The sequence below is a fragment of the Dermacentor albipictus genome, chromosome 2, assembly GCF_038994185.2.
Source record: "Dermacentor albipictus isolate Rhodes 1998 colony chromosome 2, USDA_Dalb.pri_finalv2, whole genome shotgun sequence".
Classification (NCBI taxonomy): Eukaryota; Metazoa; Arthropoda; class Arachnida; order Ixodida; family Ixodidae; genus Dermacentor; species Dermacentor albipictus.
In genome coordinates this window covers 56,300,001-56,314,166 of record NC_091822.1, presented here as the reverse complement: position 1 = coordinate 56,314,166, position 14,166 = coordinate 56,300,001, and the positions used below count along the sequence as shown (strand labels likewise).

Sequence of the window (14,166 nt, the reverse complement as noted above, 5' to 3'; positions counted from 1 at the left end):
GGCGCTTCAAAGTATGCCAAATAGTTTAATTAATTTACTAATTAATTAATTTCTTTGGCGCAGTCTGCATCTGCCAAAAATCAATTGCAATAGTGTATGTGATTGCCCATCAAATTTGTAGCCGAATTCCTCGTGCGAAAGCAATATTCTGCCCTGATCTTATACTGCAAATCATGTAACCGAATCCTACGTATGTATGCTTAAATGGTTTCAATACTAGTGGGCGTTATCCGCGTTATAGTGTCAAACGTTATGACGAGCAAACATTTCATGTGCCTAAATCGTCTAACCGTCTTCTGTTTACTCTTTTGCCGGTTAACTTCTCGCTTTCGTTTCAGACGTCGGTTGTGACACCGTGTACTTTTCCATGTCTGCTAATATCGCCCTACAACGCGCACGCCCGGATTATTGTGCGAAAAGAAGCTGACGGTACACCATGTAAGGTAAGTAGCGCCTCCTGAGTGGTGTGATTGTTAGTCACCGTTCTGGAGCCTATGCGCCAGTAGTGTTCAACAGGAATTATATTTTACGCTTTTCCCGCTCCTATGTACCGCATGAAGGGACTTACAGACGAAACAGGATGTAGTTCTACCTACGTAACACGGGTAGGTGCCGCATGGCAACAATCTGTATTTGCACCCTATTCTGTAATATCAGGAATACTTCACTGCAGATTCATTTCGACAATGTTGACCCTTTTCACGGCGATCCCGTGGATACTGCAATGTTTTATCACGTAGTGGCGAGTCCATTGCTTGCCCCAGCTATCTGCGTTGCCTCGGTGCTTAAAATGGATGGGCATGACACCGGTGCGACTCAGCACACCTTTGCACCTTTGTTTCGACTGATATTGTAGACGGTGGCAGCGCTGACGACACGAAGCTTTGGTCGCTGCTATAGAGAAGGTGTAAGCGCTTTCGTAGCTGATTACACCTTGTCCAAAGGGTGCGAGCTGCTTATACAGTGGATGTAATAGAAACAAGGCTGGGAATGTACTCCAAGCTTTCAGAACTTTCTGCTTCTGAATTTTTTCAGGGTCAGTATTTTATTCCCTGCGCTCTTTATTATCTAATCACTTTGAAGCAGTGTTGGCTTGTCATGTTTTTGACTCGGTAATGTTCCTGGATGCGCTCACTCTCTGATTCCGTATCTTCTGCCTGTTCGCTCACGGGTAGGCTTAGTTGTGATAGATTTGTTTGTGCTAAGCACAATGTTTCAATGGTACGTTTTCTCTATGTTGTAATAGTCTGTAGAACAAATGTATATCGCTTGTTATTCGGTTTCCCAGTGGACCGTCATGAAACGTCCAGCTTCAAACTTTCATGTGCTGTGGGTATAGTCGCCGTCACCCTTGCTTCGGCGCATTGATTAAAGAGTACACCCGTTCACTCATTCCTGGTACATGGCCGATAGATCGGGCCTAAGTTACAGCGTGAGTTGCAGTGAGTATGTGTTGATAACGTGCGAGAAGAGAGAGAGAGAAGGGAAGACGGAAAGGCAGGGAGGTTAACCGGACTGAGTCCAGTTTGCTACCCTACACGTGGGGAGGGGAATGGGGAGTGAAAGAGGAAGAGAGAGAACTTAGGTGTAGGATGTCTATAGCCGGGCACTCAAGCCTGTTGCCCTCAGGTAATGAAAAAGCGCTCGAACTGCTTTCTGGGCCAATGAACTGTGAGGCCAGGCTCCCAAGATCTTCGCTTCCGTAAATGGCCTGTCATCCAGTCTATTTAAGGCACACTGGAGAGTCTCACGTTGATTATCGAAGCGAGAACAGTGGCACAGAAGGTGACTGATGGTCTCTTCATACTTGCACTTAGGGCACATTGGTGAATCCGCCATTCCAATACGATAGCTATAGGAGTTGGTGAATGCTACTCCTACCCACAGCCGACACAGCAGTGTTGCGTCACGTCGTGGAAGGTTCGCTGGTAATGTAAGTTGCAGTGAAGGGTCGAGGCTGTGTAAACGACACTTAGAGTTCTGTGGTGTATGCCAGCAACCTAACGTGATTGTACGAGCGAGTGTGATGTTATTGGGCCGGATCACTCCAGAAAAAGGGAGAAGCAGCACGCCAAAGCAAAAACACACATCAGACATGTATTTACCTACATAACACGGATAATGGCACACACGCGTCACAATGTCCCAAAATGCCTCATAGGCGACATGCACTATATGTATCGGTGGATTACGATCGGCCTACAGTTCCGGCGGCAGCTTGTGTCGCCGTGTCTTAGACCTCGTTGAACCGATGCCGGCCAGCGGGGTCGGACAACAGTGTAGGACGGCCGGGTCGGACAGCTGGGTCGGACGGCCGGGACGGTCGGCTGGGTCGGACAGCCGGGTTGGACGGCCGGGTCGGACAGCTGGGTCGGACGGCCGGGACGGTCGGCCGGGTCGGATAGCCGGGTTGGACGGCCGGGTCGGACCGCCTCGCGGCGCTCAGGTAGCCGGCCGCAGTCACCGGGTCGCGTCCATAGCTGGCGGGGTAGCCCTGTGGCCGCTCACCCGAACGCTCGAGTGCCCTGGTTCCGGACCGCCAGCCCTCCTGGACCAGTGCCCAGCGGAAGAGCGGGGCGAGGGAACCTACCAGTGGGCGACAGTGTTGCTTCAGGTGTGGCGTATTGGCGCGGTCGGCGATAGCTCCTATGGGCCAGACGCCCAGCGAGGAAGCTGCTTTCCGTCGACCGCCGAATCTCGCGCACTGCTCACGCCACGAGCCACGGGCCACACTCTCGCGCCACGCTTTTTGAGGCGCCACTGCCGGCGCTCCCAAATTGGTGTCGATGATGATGATGGTCCTCTTCGCCACCGCACGGCGCACTGTCTTCATATGTTTAGGCTTCGCACTCCCGCGTACCATATATCATGACAGCGAGACTGCGAAGCTCTCTTGCAGCGTCGACTCTGGATAAAGGTATAAGGAGAAACTTACCGTATGCCAGTAAGCGGCGCTGCTCCTTTGTCACCGTGTAACGGGCGGTACACCCTCTTGCCGACATTTCGGGGATGGAAGTCTTTTCTTTGGATACAACGCCCGCGGATGATTTTTTTTTATTCTCTAGGAAAGCCGTGCATAGCGAGGGGCCCACATCACAGGCAGTCCTTGTGTATCAGCTGTCTGTGAACTTGGCCACACAGATACATTACATTCCTTACTACGCAGATGATTATTTCGCGACCAACTACTGCACACGCTTTTCCTCTGCCGTTCCACATTAAGCAGCATGAATGCAACACACTGTGTTAAGGTTGATTTACGCTTTTCATCGCCGCAAGCCGAACCGCACCCGTGCAGTGCATGGGCGGCGTGCGGCAGGCGCAACTGATAAGAAATTTCGATTTACGCTGGGACCGCACGGTGCGGTTGAGAGCTTGCAACCGTTCAGTGGAGCAAAGGTGTTCGAAGTCCGACTATTCGACAGTGACATATTTTTGTCTATGTCGGTTCAAGCTTCCGTGTTATGACGAAAACGCTTCTCTTACAGTGACACATTACGTTCTCCCACTGCACGTGTTGCATTGGCGCGGTGATCCGCGTTTGAAACACTGTGTAGTCATCTTAACTGCGCCAATTTTCTTATTTAGTTGTACCGCATCGGGTCACAGCCATGTACAAGGTGATCATCTTTAAGTTTTATGGAATTTTTTTGAGAATCGCCTGGGGCAGATAGCGTAATGTTTGTCCTTGAACTCGATTGGACATTTCTTGCAGAAGAAATCAAAGCACATATTAAGCTTACTTACTAAAATTAACTAATTAACTGAAACAATTACATTACAGCACATATTTCAATTTACGAATTGTAGCCGGTGAGCTTTCAAGCACTTGAAGGGAATTCGCAGGATGATAACAGTTTTGAGAAATTATTTCCCAAAGTGTCGAAGGAAATGCATGGGCGTTCCAGTTACTTCTGTGCTTGAATGCATAAAAGATCGTTTTACTGAAGAAAAGTAAGTGCAACAACAGTGCATTTTTGCGGCAAGTTTTATGGCACATACGTCCAAAGTGGCGTCATCCTGGAGACATTTCAATTGTATACGCCTTGCAACATTACTAGCTAGAATTCGTAAATTGCAATATGAGCTGTAAACTAATTCATTAAGTTAATTAGTGGCTTTTTGTTAATTAGATGAATATGCATTTCGATTTCCCGTGCAACTGATGTCCACCTCTCTGAATGATCCCGCTCAAGAACTAGAATTTTTTTATCTGCAACAGGCTGTCCTTAGGAGTTCCATAAAGTTATCACCCTGTGTATCGGTGTGCGCCCGGTTGCGTCCGGTGCGATAGCGGATTTTTGCAGTTGTGCTAACGACAGCTTGCAAGAAAGAACCTGAACATTCACACACGTTTTCCAATAAAGCAGCGTTGTGTCGCGGCAGCAGCGTTGCATGCTGTAGCGCAACGGCGTTCATTATCTGTTGACGTCATCTTACAGATGCTTCTATTATCGCTGAATACAGCTGTGTAGATCCAGAAGCATCTCCTCCTTATCACTGAGCACGCGTGTGAACATCCGGGTATTGAAAAAATATTGTCATCACTAGTATACCAGGTTTCTGAGAGCATAATGACATAAAAAAGTCAATACTATCAAAAAATAAATCGAAATACTGATGTTTATTTCTGGCAGTCTGAATATTCAAATGAAAAGCCTTTAAACCTCTGAGACACCTATTACCAAGATGCGACTTCAGCTTGTCAGGAGTAATATGCATAAACAGGTCGCGACACTTGTAGAACCCCTTAAGCAAACGTCATCAAATGATTTGTAGATTTGATAGCAATGGCTTTGTCACCTCCTTTCTGTCTGACGAGAACCTTTGCGCCACTCTGCCAAACGAAGGGATAGTTCTTGTCACGTGCCCATTGCTTTGCCTCCCAGAGAAGTGCTCGGGTTCCTTAATCAGATTATCTTGGATGCACACATTTTCATCTTCATATACATCCTTCAGTTTCTTTCGGTTTTTGAACCAGTCATCACGAGCAGCCTGCCGAGCGAAGCGAACAATGATTCCAGGGGTGCGATCTTGTACGCGTTCCAAAGTCGAACGGAGGCGGTCCGTTCTTTACGTCTCGAAATCCGCGGTCCGTTCCGGTGCGTTCGTCCGATAGCAGACGACACGGAATGATTGACAGCAGATATCACATCACAATTTACGTCATGGCATTCGTCACGGTTCAAATTGACCAATCGTGTGCGGCTCGGTGGAACGGACTGCCTCCGTTCTATTTTGGAACGCGTACAAGATCGCACCACAGGTGTCTTATCAGGTTTGCATGGCAACCGGTGAATCCCTGTCACGTCACCAGTAAGCTGCGGAAGCTCAAGGGAAGCATCACAGGCGTTCACTATCACACGATCTTCATGATCTGTTTTTTGTACGCCGTGAATTTCTAGGTTTAGCTTCCTGTTATGGCTCTCTAATTCATTGATTTTTTTCTTGATCTCTTCAATCTGTCCATTGCTTTGGTTAGCCTCAAACTGTTCAATGCGCTTTTTTCATATCAGCCAGGCTATAGTCATGCCGGCTAAGCTCAGCGAATGCTTTGTCAAACTGTTCAGACATCACCTGAACACTTCCTTCCATTGAAACAACAGTGTTTGAGAGCGACTTCACTTTTTCTTGAAGCTCTGCAATCACAGCAATTTTAACCCCTCGAAAGGTTGGACAACGCCACTGTTTTCGAGCAGATTCTCCCTTTGATTTGTAAGTTATTTCTGAGATACCTGAACAAGAACAAGATGATACGAGCAAAAACACTCATTACACACCATGCAGTCATCATCAGGTTCAACAGATTTGCCACACTCAAAGCATCTGTCGTCCCGCTCACTACCCATCTTTGCAACCTACAGGGCCGTGCTGCAGCAGCAGAGGGTAACGAATGTATGATAGGTTCAAGTGTTCAGTGACACACCTGCAAGTACACGAGCGGTCAGAGATGCGCTTTTCTGTGCCGCTACAGCTGCCCATGTTCCCGGGGAAGTTGAGGGCAGCTTTTTCTATAGCGGCAGGAGTGAGGCGCAGAACTCCGGCTGAGGCCGATGTGCGCATGTCCAGGACGGCTGGGTGTTACGGAAGCAGCAGGAAAGCCCAGCTTATCACAGTCCGGCCAAGAAGTGCGATCGGCATGCACACGAGTGGTCAGAGATGCGCCTTTTCTGTGCCGCTACAGCTGCCCATCAGAAGGTTTTCCAGATCAAGCGTGGAGATTCCGGCACCGCTCTGCTGTACACATACAGGCTTTCCAATAAAGCGAGCACTGAGTGTGTAGGAATATTTTGTCCGAGCCAGGTCGTTTCCGAATACCATAGCGCGTAACTTAAATTAACAGACATTACATACACGAGCCATGAATTGTGTTTATAAAGTCGTATTTGTAAAGTCAGATTGCGTACAGCAGTTGCAACGATAAATTATGGGCGCCTCTGAGACAATTATAGTCCAGACAACTGCTTCCCGACAGAGCAAATGTACCTGCAGCACTTGCAAAAGAAGAGAAGAGGCCATGGTGTACACAGCGGCTCGTCACTGCCGGTTGCCTTCTGAGTAACATGACTACCTTTCTAAGCTTGCAGGGTATCTGTTTTCAGCAAAAAAACTGTGCGTGATTCGTGTCAAATGTACAGCAAGTCATGCACCTGTAGGTAAAAATACAGCGTATGCCGTACAGCACACGACGCGAAGAGCAGGTGGTTGTTTATTTCGTCAGTAGCTGCGAATAAGCACGTGCCTCCAAACTGCCCTGTTCAGACCTGAATAAGAAAAATCGATTAACTGCTATGTACGACCAAATTAATTCAAAGTTCGCAGAAAGGTTGCTTATTGTACGAATAACATACTAAGATAAAAAAATTGAAGTAAAAAATGCAGTGCCTCCTTCAATAAATAACGTCACGTTTTGTGAGGCCTTTTGAGTGCTAATTTCTTGTGCTATTTTTTTTTCAACACATCGTGAAACATGTACATTTTTTTCGCTTTATCATGAGTATAATACCCACTAATTTTTGCAGATTTCAGGGGGTGCATCGTCACCATTCCAGGTAGGCAGTTTACCTTCATTGGGCACGATTGTGAACAATAAATTACTGCGTTACTGCACGTTACTGCGCATGGTCTCACTTTTTTTCTTTGTGCTGTGTATCGTGCACCTGATGCAGCGGATTCTTTCATGTATAGTTTATTTGACCGCTTACTGCCTTACCAAAACCGGAACTTAATTATTACCGGTGATTTTAATTTCCCGGCTATTGATTGGGATAAACCGTATTATGGCCTGTCTGCCTCATGTGATATTATTCTTGATCTGACGTTTTCATTAAACCTTAAGCAAACCGTTCATGCATACACCAGAGAGACATCTGTCTTAGACCTTTTCTTTGGTATGGTATGAAGAACTTTATTGAGGTCCTGAGGGATCAGTCTGGGACTGATGCGGGCCGCTCCCACGTCGGTACAGAGAGGCCGAGCCCCTCTGCTATCACACGGGCCCTCTGGACAGCCCTGAGCTGGTCCGCCAGCACTTCACTGTGCAGCATTCGCTGCCACCACTGTTCACCTCGAGAACCATCACCGGCCAACGCCAAGCAGCGCCACAGCATGTGTTGTAAATCGAGCAAACCCCCACACTTACTACAATAGACTGAAACCCCGCAGTCCGGATTAATTTTATTCATGATGACAGGGTTAGGGTACGTCCGTGTCTGCAGAAGTCTTAATGTAACCGCCTGCGGCCTATTTAATTTAGGATGTGGCAACGGGAATGCCCTGCGCCCTAAGTAATAGTGCTTGGTGATTTCGTTGTAGGTTAACAGTTGGTCCCTGTACTCAGGAGCGGGAGATCCAGCCCCTTCAGGGAGTACACGGCACACTAATCCTCGTGCCTCCCTGTGCGCCACCTCGTTGAGGTTACGCGGGGCTCCCTCCACTGTCCCCATGTGCGCCGGGAACCAAGTAACGGTATGCGAAATGATATCCCTACGCTGCAGCAGTCTGTTAGCCGGTTCCGCAACAAGTCCTCTCGAGAAGGCTGTAATCGCAGATCGCGAGTCGCTAAACACCAAAACTCTTCTAGAATCAATTAGTGCTAGAGCAATAGCCACCTGTTCAGCAACCCCCGGATCTTTAGCATAAATGGAAGCAGCATTTCTAACGCTCCCTTTGCCATCTACTACCACCACCGAATAAGCATTTTTACCATTAATCCATGCGGCGTCAACAAACGCAGACTCCTCCTCCTGATCCTTTGCCTCTCGTAACAAAGCCCTAGCTCTCGCGACCCGCCTCCCTACATTGTGCACGGGGTGCACATTCCGCGGAAATGGACGAACCATGATATTTGCCCTAAGGTTCACGTTCAACTCGTGTAGGGGCGCCCTATCGTGCGACACAGCCACCGATTCTTCAATTGACTCTAATATATACCTACCCGGTGGTGTACCTAGCAACCGCTCCCTCTGTGCGGAACGTTGAGCCTCAGCAATTTCATCTAAAGTATTATGCAAACCCAGTCGTAACAACATATCGTTTGACGTAGTCATAGGCAGACCAAGCGCAGCCTTGATGGCTTTTCTGATTAATGCATCCAATTTATTTTTCTCCCCCCTATTCCAATTTAGCATAGCTGCCACATACGAGAAATGACACATAATAAATGCGTGAACTAAGCGCATTGCACCTTCTTCTCCTAATCCCCTATGCCTATTAGAGATCCTTCTTATAAGTCTTATGGCCTCCTCCGTTTTCTTGGTAATACGCTGAATGGTTCTAATGTTCGATCCGTTCGCTTCAAGTACAAAACCCAGGACCCTGATTGCTTCAACTTTGGGTATCACCGACCCTTCCCTAGTATGAATTCTAATGCAAGGCTCAACGTCCGGTACCCAACCCTTCGGCCTACGACCTAGCTTCTTAGGTTTGAAGATCAACAACTCCGACTTTTTAGAGGAGCACTTGAGCCCCATGAGACCCAGATACTCCTCCGTAAGCGTTACCACCTGCTGCAGCCTAGCCTCAAGCTCTCCATCACTACCACCGACACTCCATATAGTAATGTCATCCGCGTAGATAGAATAGCCAATATCCTGGACAGTGTCCAGTCTATTAGCCAATTTCGACATCGCCAGATTGAATAACATAGGCGAGAGTACGGATCCCTGCGGAGTACCACAGCAACCCAATTTAACGACTTCCGATTTTATCTCCCCAAACCTGAGACATGTCTTTCTATCCGTAAGGAAAGCCTTGACAAAATTGAAAAGCCGCTGCCCCAAATTCAAGTCCGATAGCACCTGTATAATGAAAGAATGTCGGATTTTATCGAAAGCTTTTTCCACATCAAGTCCAATTAGTGCCTTAGTATCCCTTGTTCGCCGGTCAAGGATCTGATGCTTAATCCTGATCATAGCATCCTGAGTCGAGAGGCCGGGTCGAAATCCTATCATCGAGTGCGGAAAGACCCCATTCCCCTCAACATAACGCGTTAGCCTATTTAAAATGGCATGCTCAGCGACTTTTCCCAAACACGACGTCAGGGAAATGGGTCTGAGATTTTCAAGCCCTATGGCCTTCCCCGGTTTGGGTATCAGAACAGTAATTGCCAGTTTCCACTCTTCCGGGAAAGAGCCTTCCTTCCATAGGCAATTGATCTGCCGCGTAAGGAACCCAATCGACCCATCGTCTAAATTCCGCAGCATTTTATTCGTAATGCCATCCGGCCCTGATGCCGATCGACCATTAAGATTCTGCAGCGCCATCCTTATATCACTTTCAGTAAATTCCGCGTCCATAGCTGCATTTTCGTCTCCACTATATTCCAAAACCACATCAGGTGTATCGTGCCAGGTCTCCAACGGAAGGTATCTCTGAGCCAAATCCTTTAGCAACTCCTGCTCCGTGGAGTCCCGACACGCCTGATGGACCAGCTTACCTATCACAGTCCTCTGATTAGACTTAGTGTTTGTCTCATCTAGTAAATGTCTGAGCAAACTCCAGGCGCCTCCCCTCTTAATGCGACCATCAATAGAATTACACACTTCATCCCATTTCTGCTTGCACAGTACCCGACAATGGTCTTCAATTTCCTGATTAACCACTGCTATACGCTTTCTAAGCCTTCTATTTAATCTCTGACCCTTCCATCTCGCTAACATCGACTGCTTTGCTTCCAACAAATGTGCCAGGCGACTATCCATGTGTTCCGTGTCAATATCGGTCTTAACCTCTTTAGTGGACGCCTCAACGTCACTTTTAAGCTGACTAGTCCACTGTTCCAAGGTCAACTCATTTCCCTCATCATCGATTCTCTGCGCTCTTCTTTTCCTAAATGCATCCCAGTCAACCATCCTGAATGTGCGCTCCTTTTTATTAGCCACTACCAAAGTAATCATAAGTATGTAATGATCGCTACCAAAATCTATATTAGAATTGGACCAGGACGAATCCACCACCCCCCGAACAAAAGTGAGATCAGGTGTCGAATCTCTACATGTCGACGTGCCACATCTGGTGGGATACGAGGGGTCTGTAATCAGAGTTAAATTCAAGTCTAGTGCCTGCTGCCATAGTCTCTCCCCCTTAATAGTGCTATAAGCATACTTCCACACATGATATGGTGCATTGAAGTCCCCTCCAATAAGCAACGGTGCATCCTTAGCAAGATTGGTTGCCTTGGTCAAGAGAGATTTGAAACTCTGCTTCGTGTCCCGGGGGCTACTGTACAGGTTTAGCAGGTAAACGCTCCTCTGACATGACCTTTGCCGACCTAAGATTACTTCCACCATAATATATTCAATCTTGCAATCTGCCATGTGAAGATCATGTCTAATATACGCCAACCTCCTATTAATGAGAGTAGCGAGTCCTCTGCCCTGTTCATTATCCTTAACTTCCGTTTTGAAATTCGTTAAGGTCATGTTAGACGTCAGTGTTTCCTGTAACATGATAACTTGAGGCTTGACACCATGCGTTCTAACAAACTGCTGCAGAGACGCCTTCTTATGATTGAACCCCCTACAATTCCACTGCCAAATACTAAATGAACTATTTAATAGAGCCATCTTGACCACGGAAATTTGGTGAACTAGTTTTGAGCTCAAGTCCACTCGGCGACTTACCCTGCTGGGCTAGCGGCCGAGTGCACTCCAGCTCCATAACAGGGACCACTGTCTCGTTTAGATATATTTCAATTTTGCCTAATCTCTGATCCGTGATACTTTCCTGTTCTTCTATCCGCTCCAGTCTACTAATGATCTGATTTACACTTTCTTGCAATGTCGCCATCATTGCTTTAAGCTCGGAACCGACTTTGCCCTGAATCCGCACGGTCGAGGATAAGGCCCTCTTTTTCGGAGCAGGCGTCTCTTCGTCCGCCATGTTCTGTTCCGTGACCTCCACAGACCTGGGTACCTCAACCGAGTCATCATGTTTCCTAGTCTGTCTTAAGCTATCGCTGTTACCGGAAGGTAAGCCGTTCCTAAGTTCAGCTATCTCTTTGATAAGCCCGTCAATGGCTGCTTTTAAACTACGATTCTCTCTCTCCAATTGCGCAATCCTATCCCTATCCTTATTACCATCCACATGCTCCTGGCGCTGCTCGCGCGCTCGGCCGGCGCTGATGCCACCCTTGACCTTGTCAGCCCAGGTGGTCTGGCTCCCAGCTGCGCCGCCGCCGCTAGACCTTTTCTTTGTTAGTCAAACCTTTTTTGATGGAGTGCTTAGTGTTGAAGCTGGAATATCGGACCATCGTCTGTTGTTCTTCTGTTGTGTTTCGTCAGTTGTTGCCGGGATGCGACCAGTTAAAATGATCAAGGACTACGCACGCACTGACGATAACGCAATCATCGACTCTTTACAATCACAGTTAGATAACCCTTGCAGCAATGACCTTCATAGTTTATGGCAGCACTTTAAGAATATAGTAAAGTATACTATTGAACATTTTGTTCCCCTTAGAAAGGTTTGTATTAATCGTCGCAATCCTTGGATAAGTCGTGAAATTATTCAAATGAAACGTAAAGTAAGGCGCTGTAGGAAGAAAAAAAATACCTTGTCCGCAACAGTTCCAGGTTCTAAAAGAGGAACTTGCCTATAAGTTAAAACTAGCAAAGTCCCGTTATCTTGACACGACGCTCCCCGAGTTTATCAGATGTGATCCCCAAAAATTTTGGAATTTTTTAGGTCGCAGGACTGACCACTTGACCGAAATTCGAGTTAATAACAGCGTTGTAACCGACTCCACGATCATAGCGCAAGGTTTTAACTCGTATTTTCAAAGCGTGTTCCTTACGGAATGGGCAACCACAGCTAGAATTCCAGTTGAAAATCCTGGTGACGTACCAACTATCTCTGTGAACGGTGTTGTGTCTATGCTGCGTAAACTTGCAGATAAAAAATCCGCGGGTCCCGATAGGCTTCCAAATGCCTTTCTGAAGCGTTTTGCAGCACAGGTATCTGTTTTCTTAACGAGGATCTTTCAAGTCTCGTTACTTTCGGGAGATCTGCCGGAGGACTGAAGGATGGCCCGCGTTGTGCCAATTCTAAAAAAATGGGACAAGCTAACCATTTCTAATTATCGACCAATCTTAATCACTTCCTCTTGTTGCAAGCTGCTTGAACACATAGTATCATGTTATCTTAACTCCTATCTTGCTGAAAATAAAATTTTATCACCTGTACAACATGGCTTTCGGAAAGAAATGTCCACTGTGACACAGTTAGTTACAACAATTCATGATTTTTCTGTTGTGCTTGATAAATCAGGGCAGATTGATGTGCTTATTTTAGATTTCCGCAAGGAATTTGACACAGTTCACCACAGTAAACTTATTTATAAACTGGAAAGTATTGGCGTCCCTACTTACCTTGTTAATTGGATTAATGCTTACTTAAAACACAGGACACAGTACGTAGAGGTTAATGGTTGTAAATCTGAAGTGCTTCCAGTTACGTCAGGTGTACCCCAAGGAAGTGTTTTAGGCCCGCTGCTCTTCTTAATTTATATTAATGATTTGCCGGCTGCTATTTCCGAAAACGTCTCTGTCAAGCTTTTTGCAGATGACTGCATTCTCTTCAAGAGCATAAACGAGCGTATTGATCATTACACAAAACTCATTATTAGCTGTTCATCAATGATGCCTCAAATGGAATATGCAACTTAACCTAGATAAAACTGTCCTCTTGCGAATTTCGCGCAAAAAGCAGGTTTCTCCTTTCTCTTACAGCCTTCTAAATCATTCTATTATGGAGGTCACAAATCATAAATACTTAGGGGTTACAATAACAAACGATTTAACCTGGTCTGCGCATATTGCAGACATTTGTTCCTCATCATTTTCCAAGCTGTGCTTTCTGAGGCGGAAGCTTAGAGGCGCTCCAACTAAGCTTAAACGTCTTGCATACATAACATTCATCAGATCAAAATTAGAGTACGCGTCGGTCTTATGGGACCCGTTCATAAAGAAGGACATTTACCAGCTTGAGATGGTGCAAAGGAAAGCGATTAGGTTTATTTATAACAAATACAGAAGGCTTGATTCATCTACGACACTAATGAAAACAAATAATAATATATGGGGTTTTACGTGCCAAAACCACTTTCTGATTATGAGGCACGCCGTAGTGGGGGACTCCGGAAATTTCGACCACCTGGGGTTCTTTAACGTGCACCTAAATCTAAGTACACGGGTGTTTTCGCCCCCATCGAAATGCGGCCGCCGTGGCCGGGATTCGATCCCGCGACCTCGTGCTCAGCAGCCTAACACCATAGCCACTGAGCAACCACGGCGGGTATGAAAACAAATAGCATCCAACTATTTCAAGTACGTAGGAAAATGTCCCGTTTGTTGTTCCTGCATAACCTTTTAGCACATAAACTAAACATTTCGCATCCCACAGAACTTAAACAGTTATCGTCTAGACGAACACACCACACAGGAAGTCATTTACTGGAACCAATTTTTGCAAGAACTGAAACATTCAAACACAGTTTTTTCCCGAGGACCGTTTCCGACTGGAACTGTCTTCCAGGGGCCATCTTCCAGTCCCCTAATTTTGTTAAAGCTCTAGAAGAGCATTTGTTTGAGTGAATGAGTGCTGTATATGTGCGTATGCTTATATATATGTATGAACATGTACATGTGTATATATATTTTTCTGCTT

At 46.5% G+C, this 14,166-nt stretch overlaps 1 protein-coding gene across 1 annotated transcript in view; it reads left to right on the top strand.

Moving 5' to 3' along the window:
- The window catches only part of LOC135901870 (uncharacterized), a 30,414-nt gene that overhangs the window by 14,600 nt on the left and 1,648 nt on the right, over positions 1-14,166 (top strand). The window contains exons 3-4 of the mRNA XM_065431700.1: positions 339-443; positions 7,023-7,052. Of these exons, the coding sequence (XP_065287772.1) occupies positions 339-443; positions 7,023-7,052 (135 nt within the window). The remainder of the gene's footprint in view (positions 1-338; positions 444-7,022; positions 7,053-14,166) is intronic.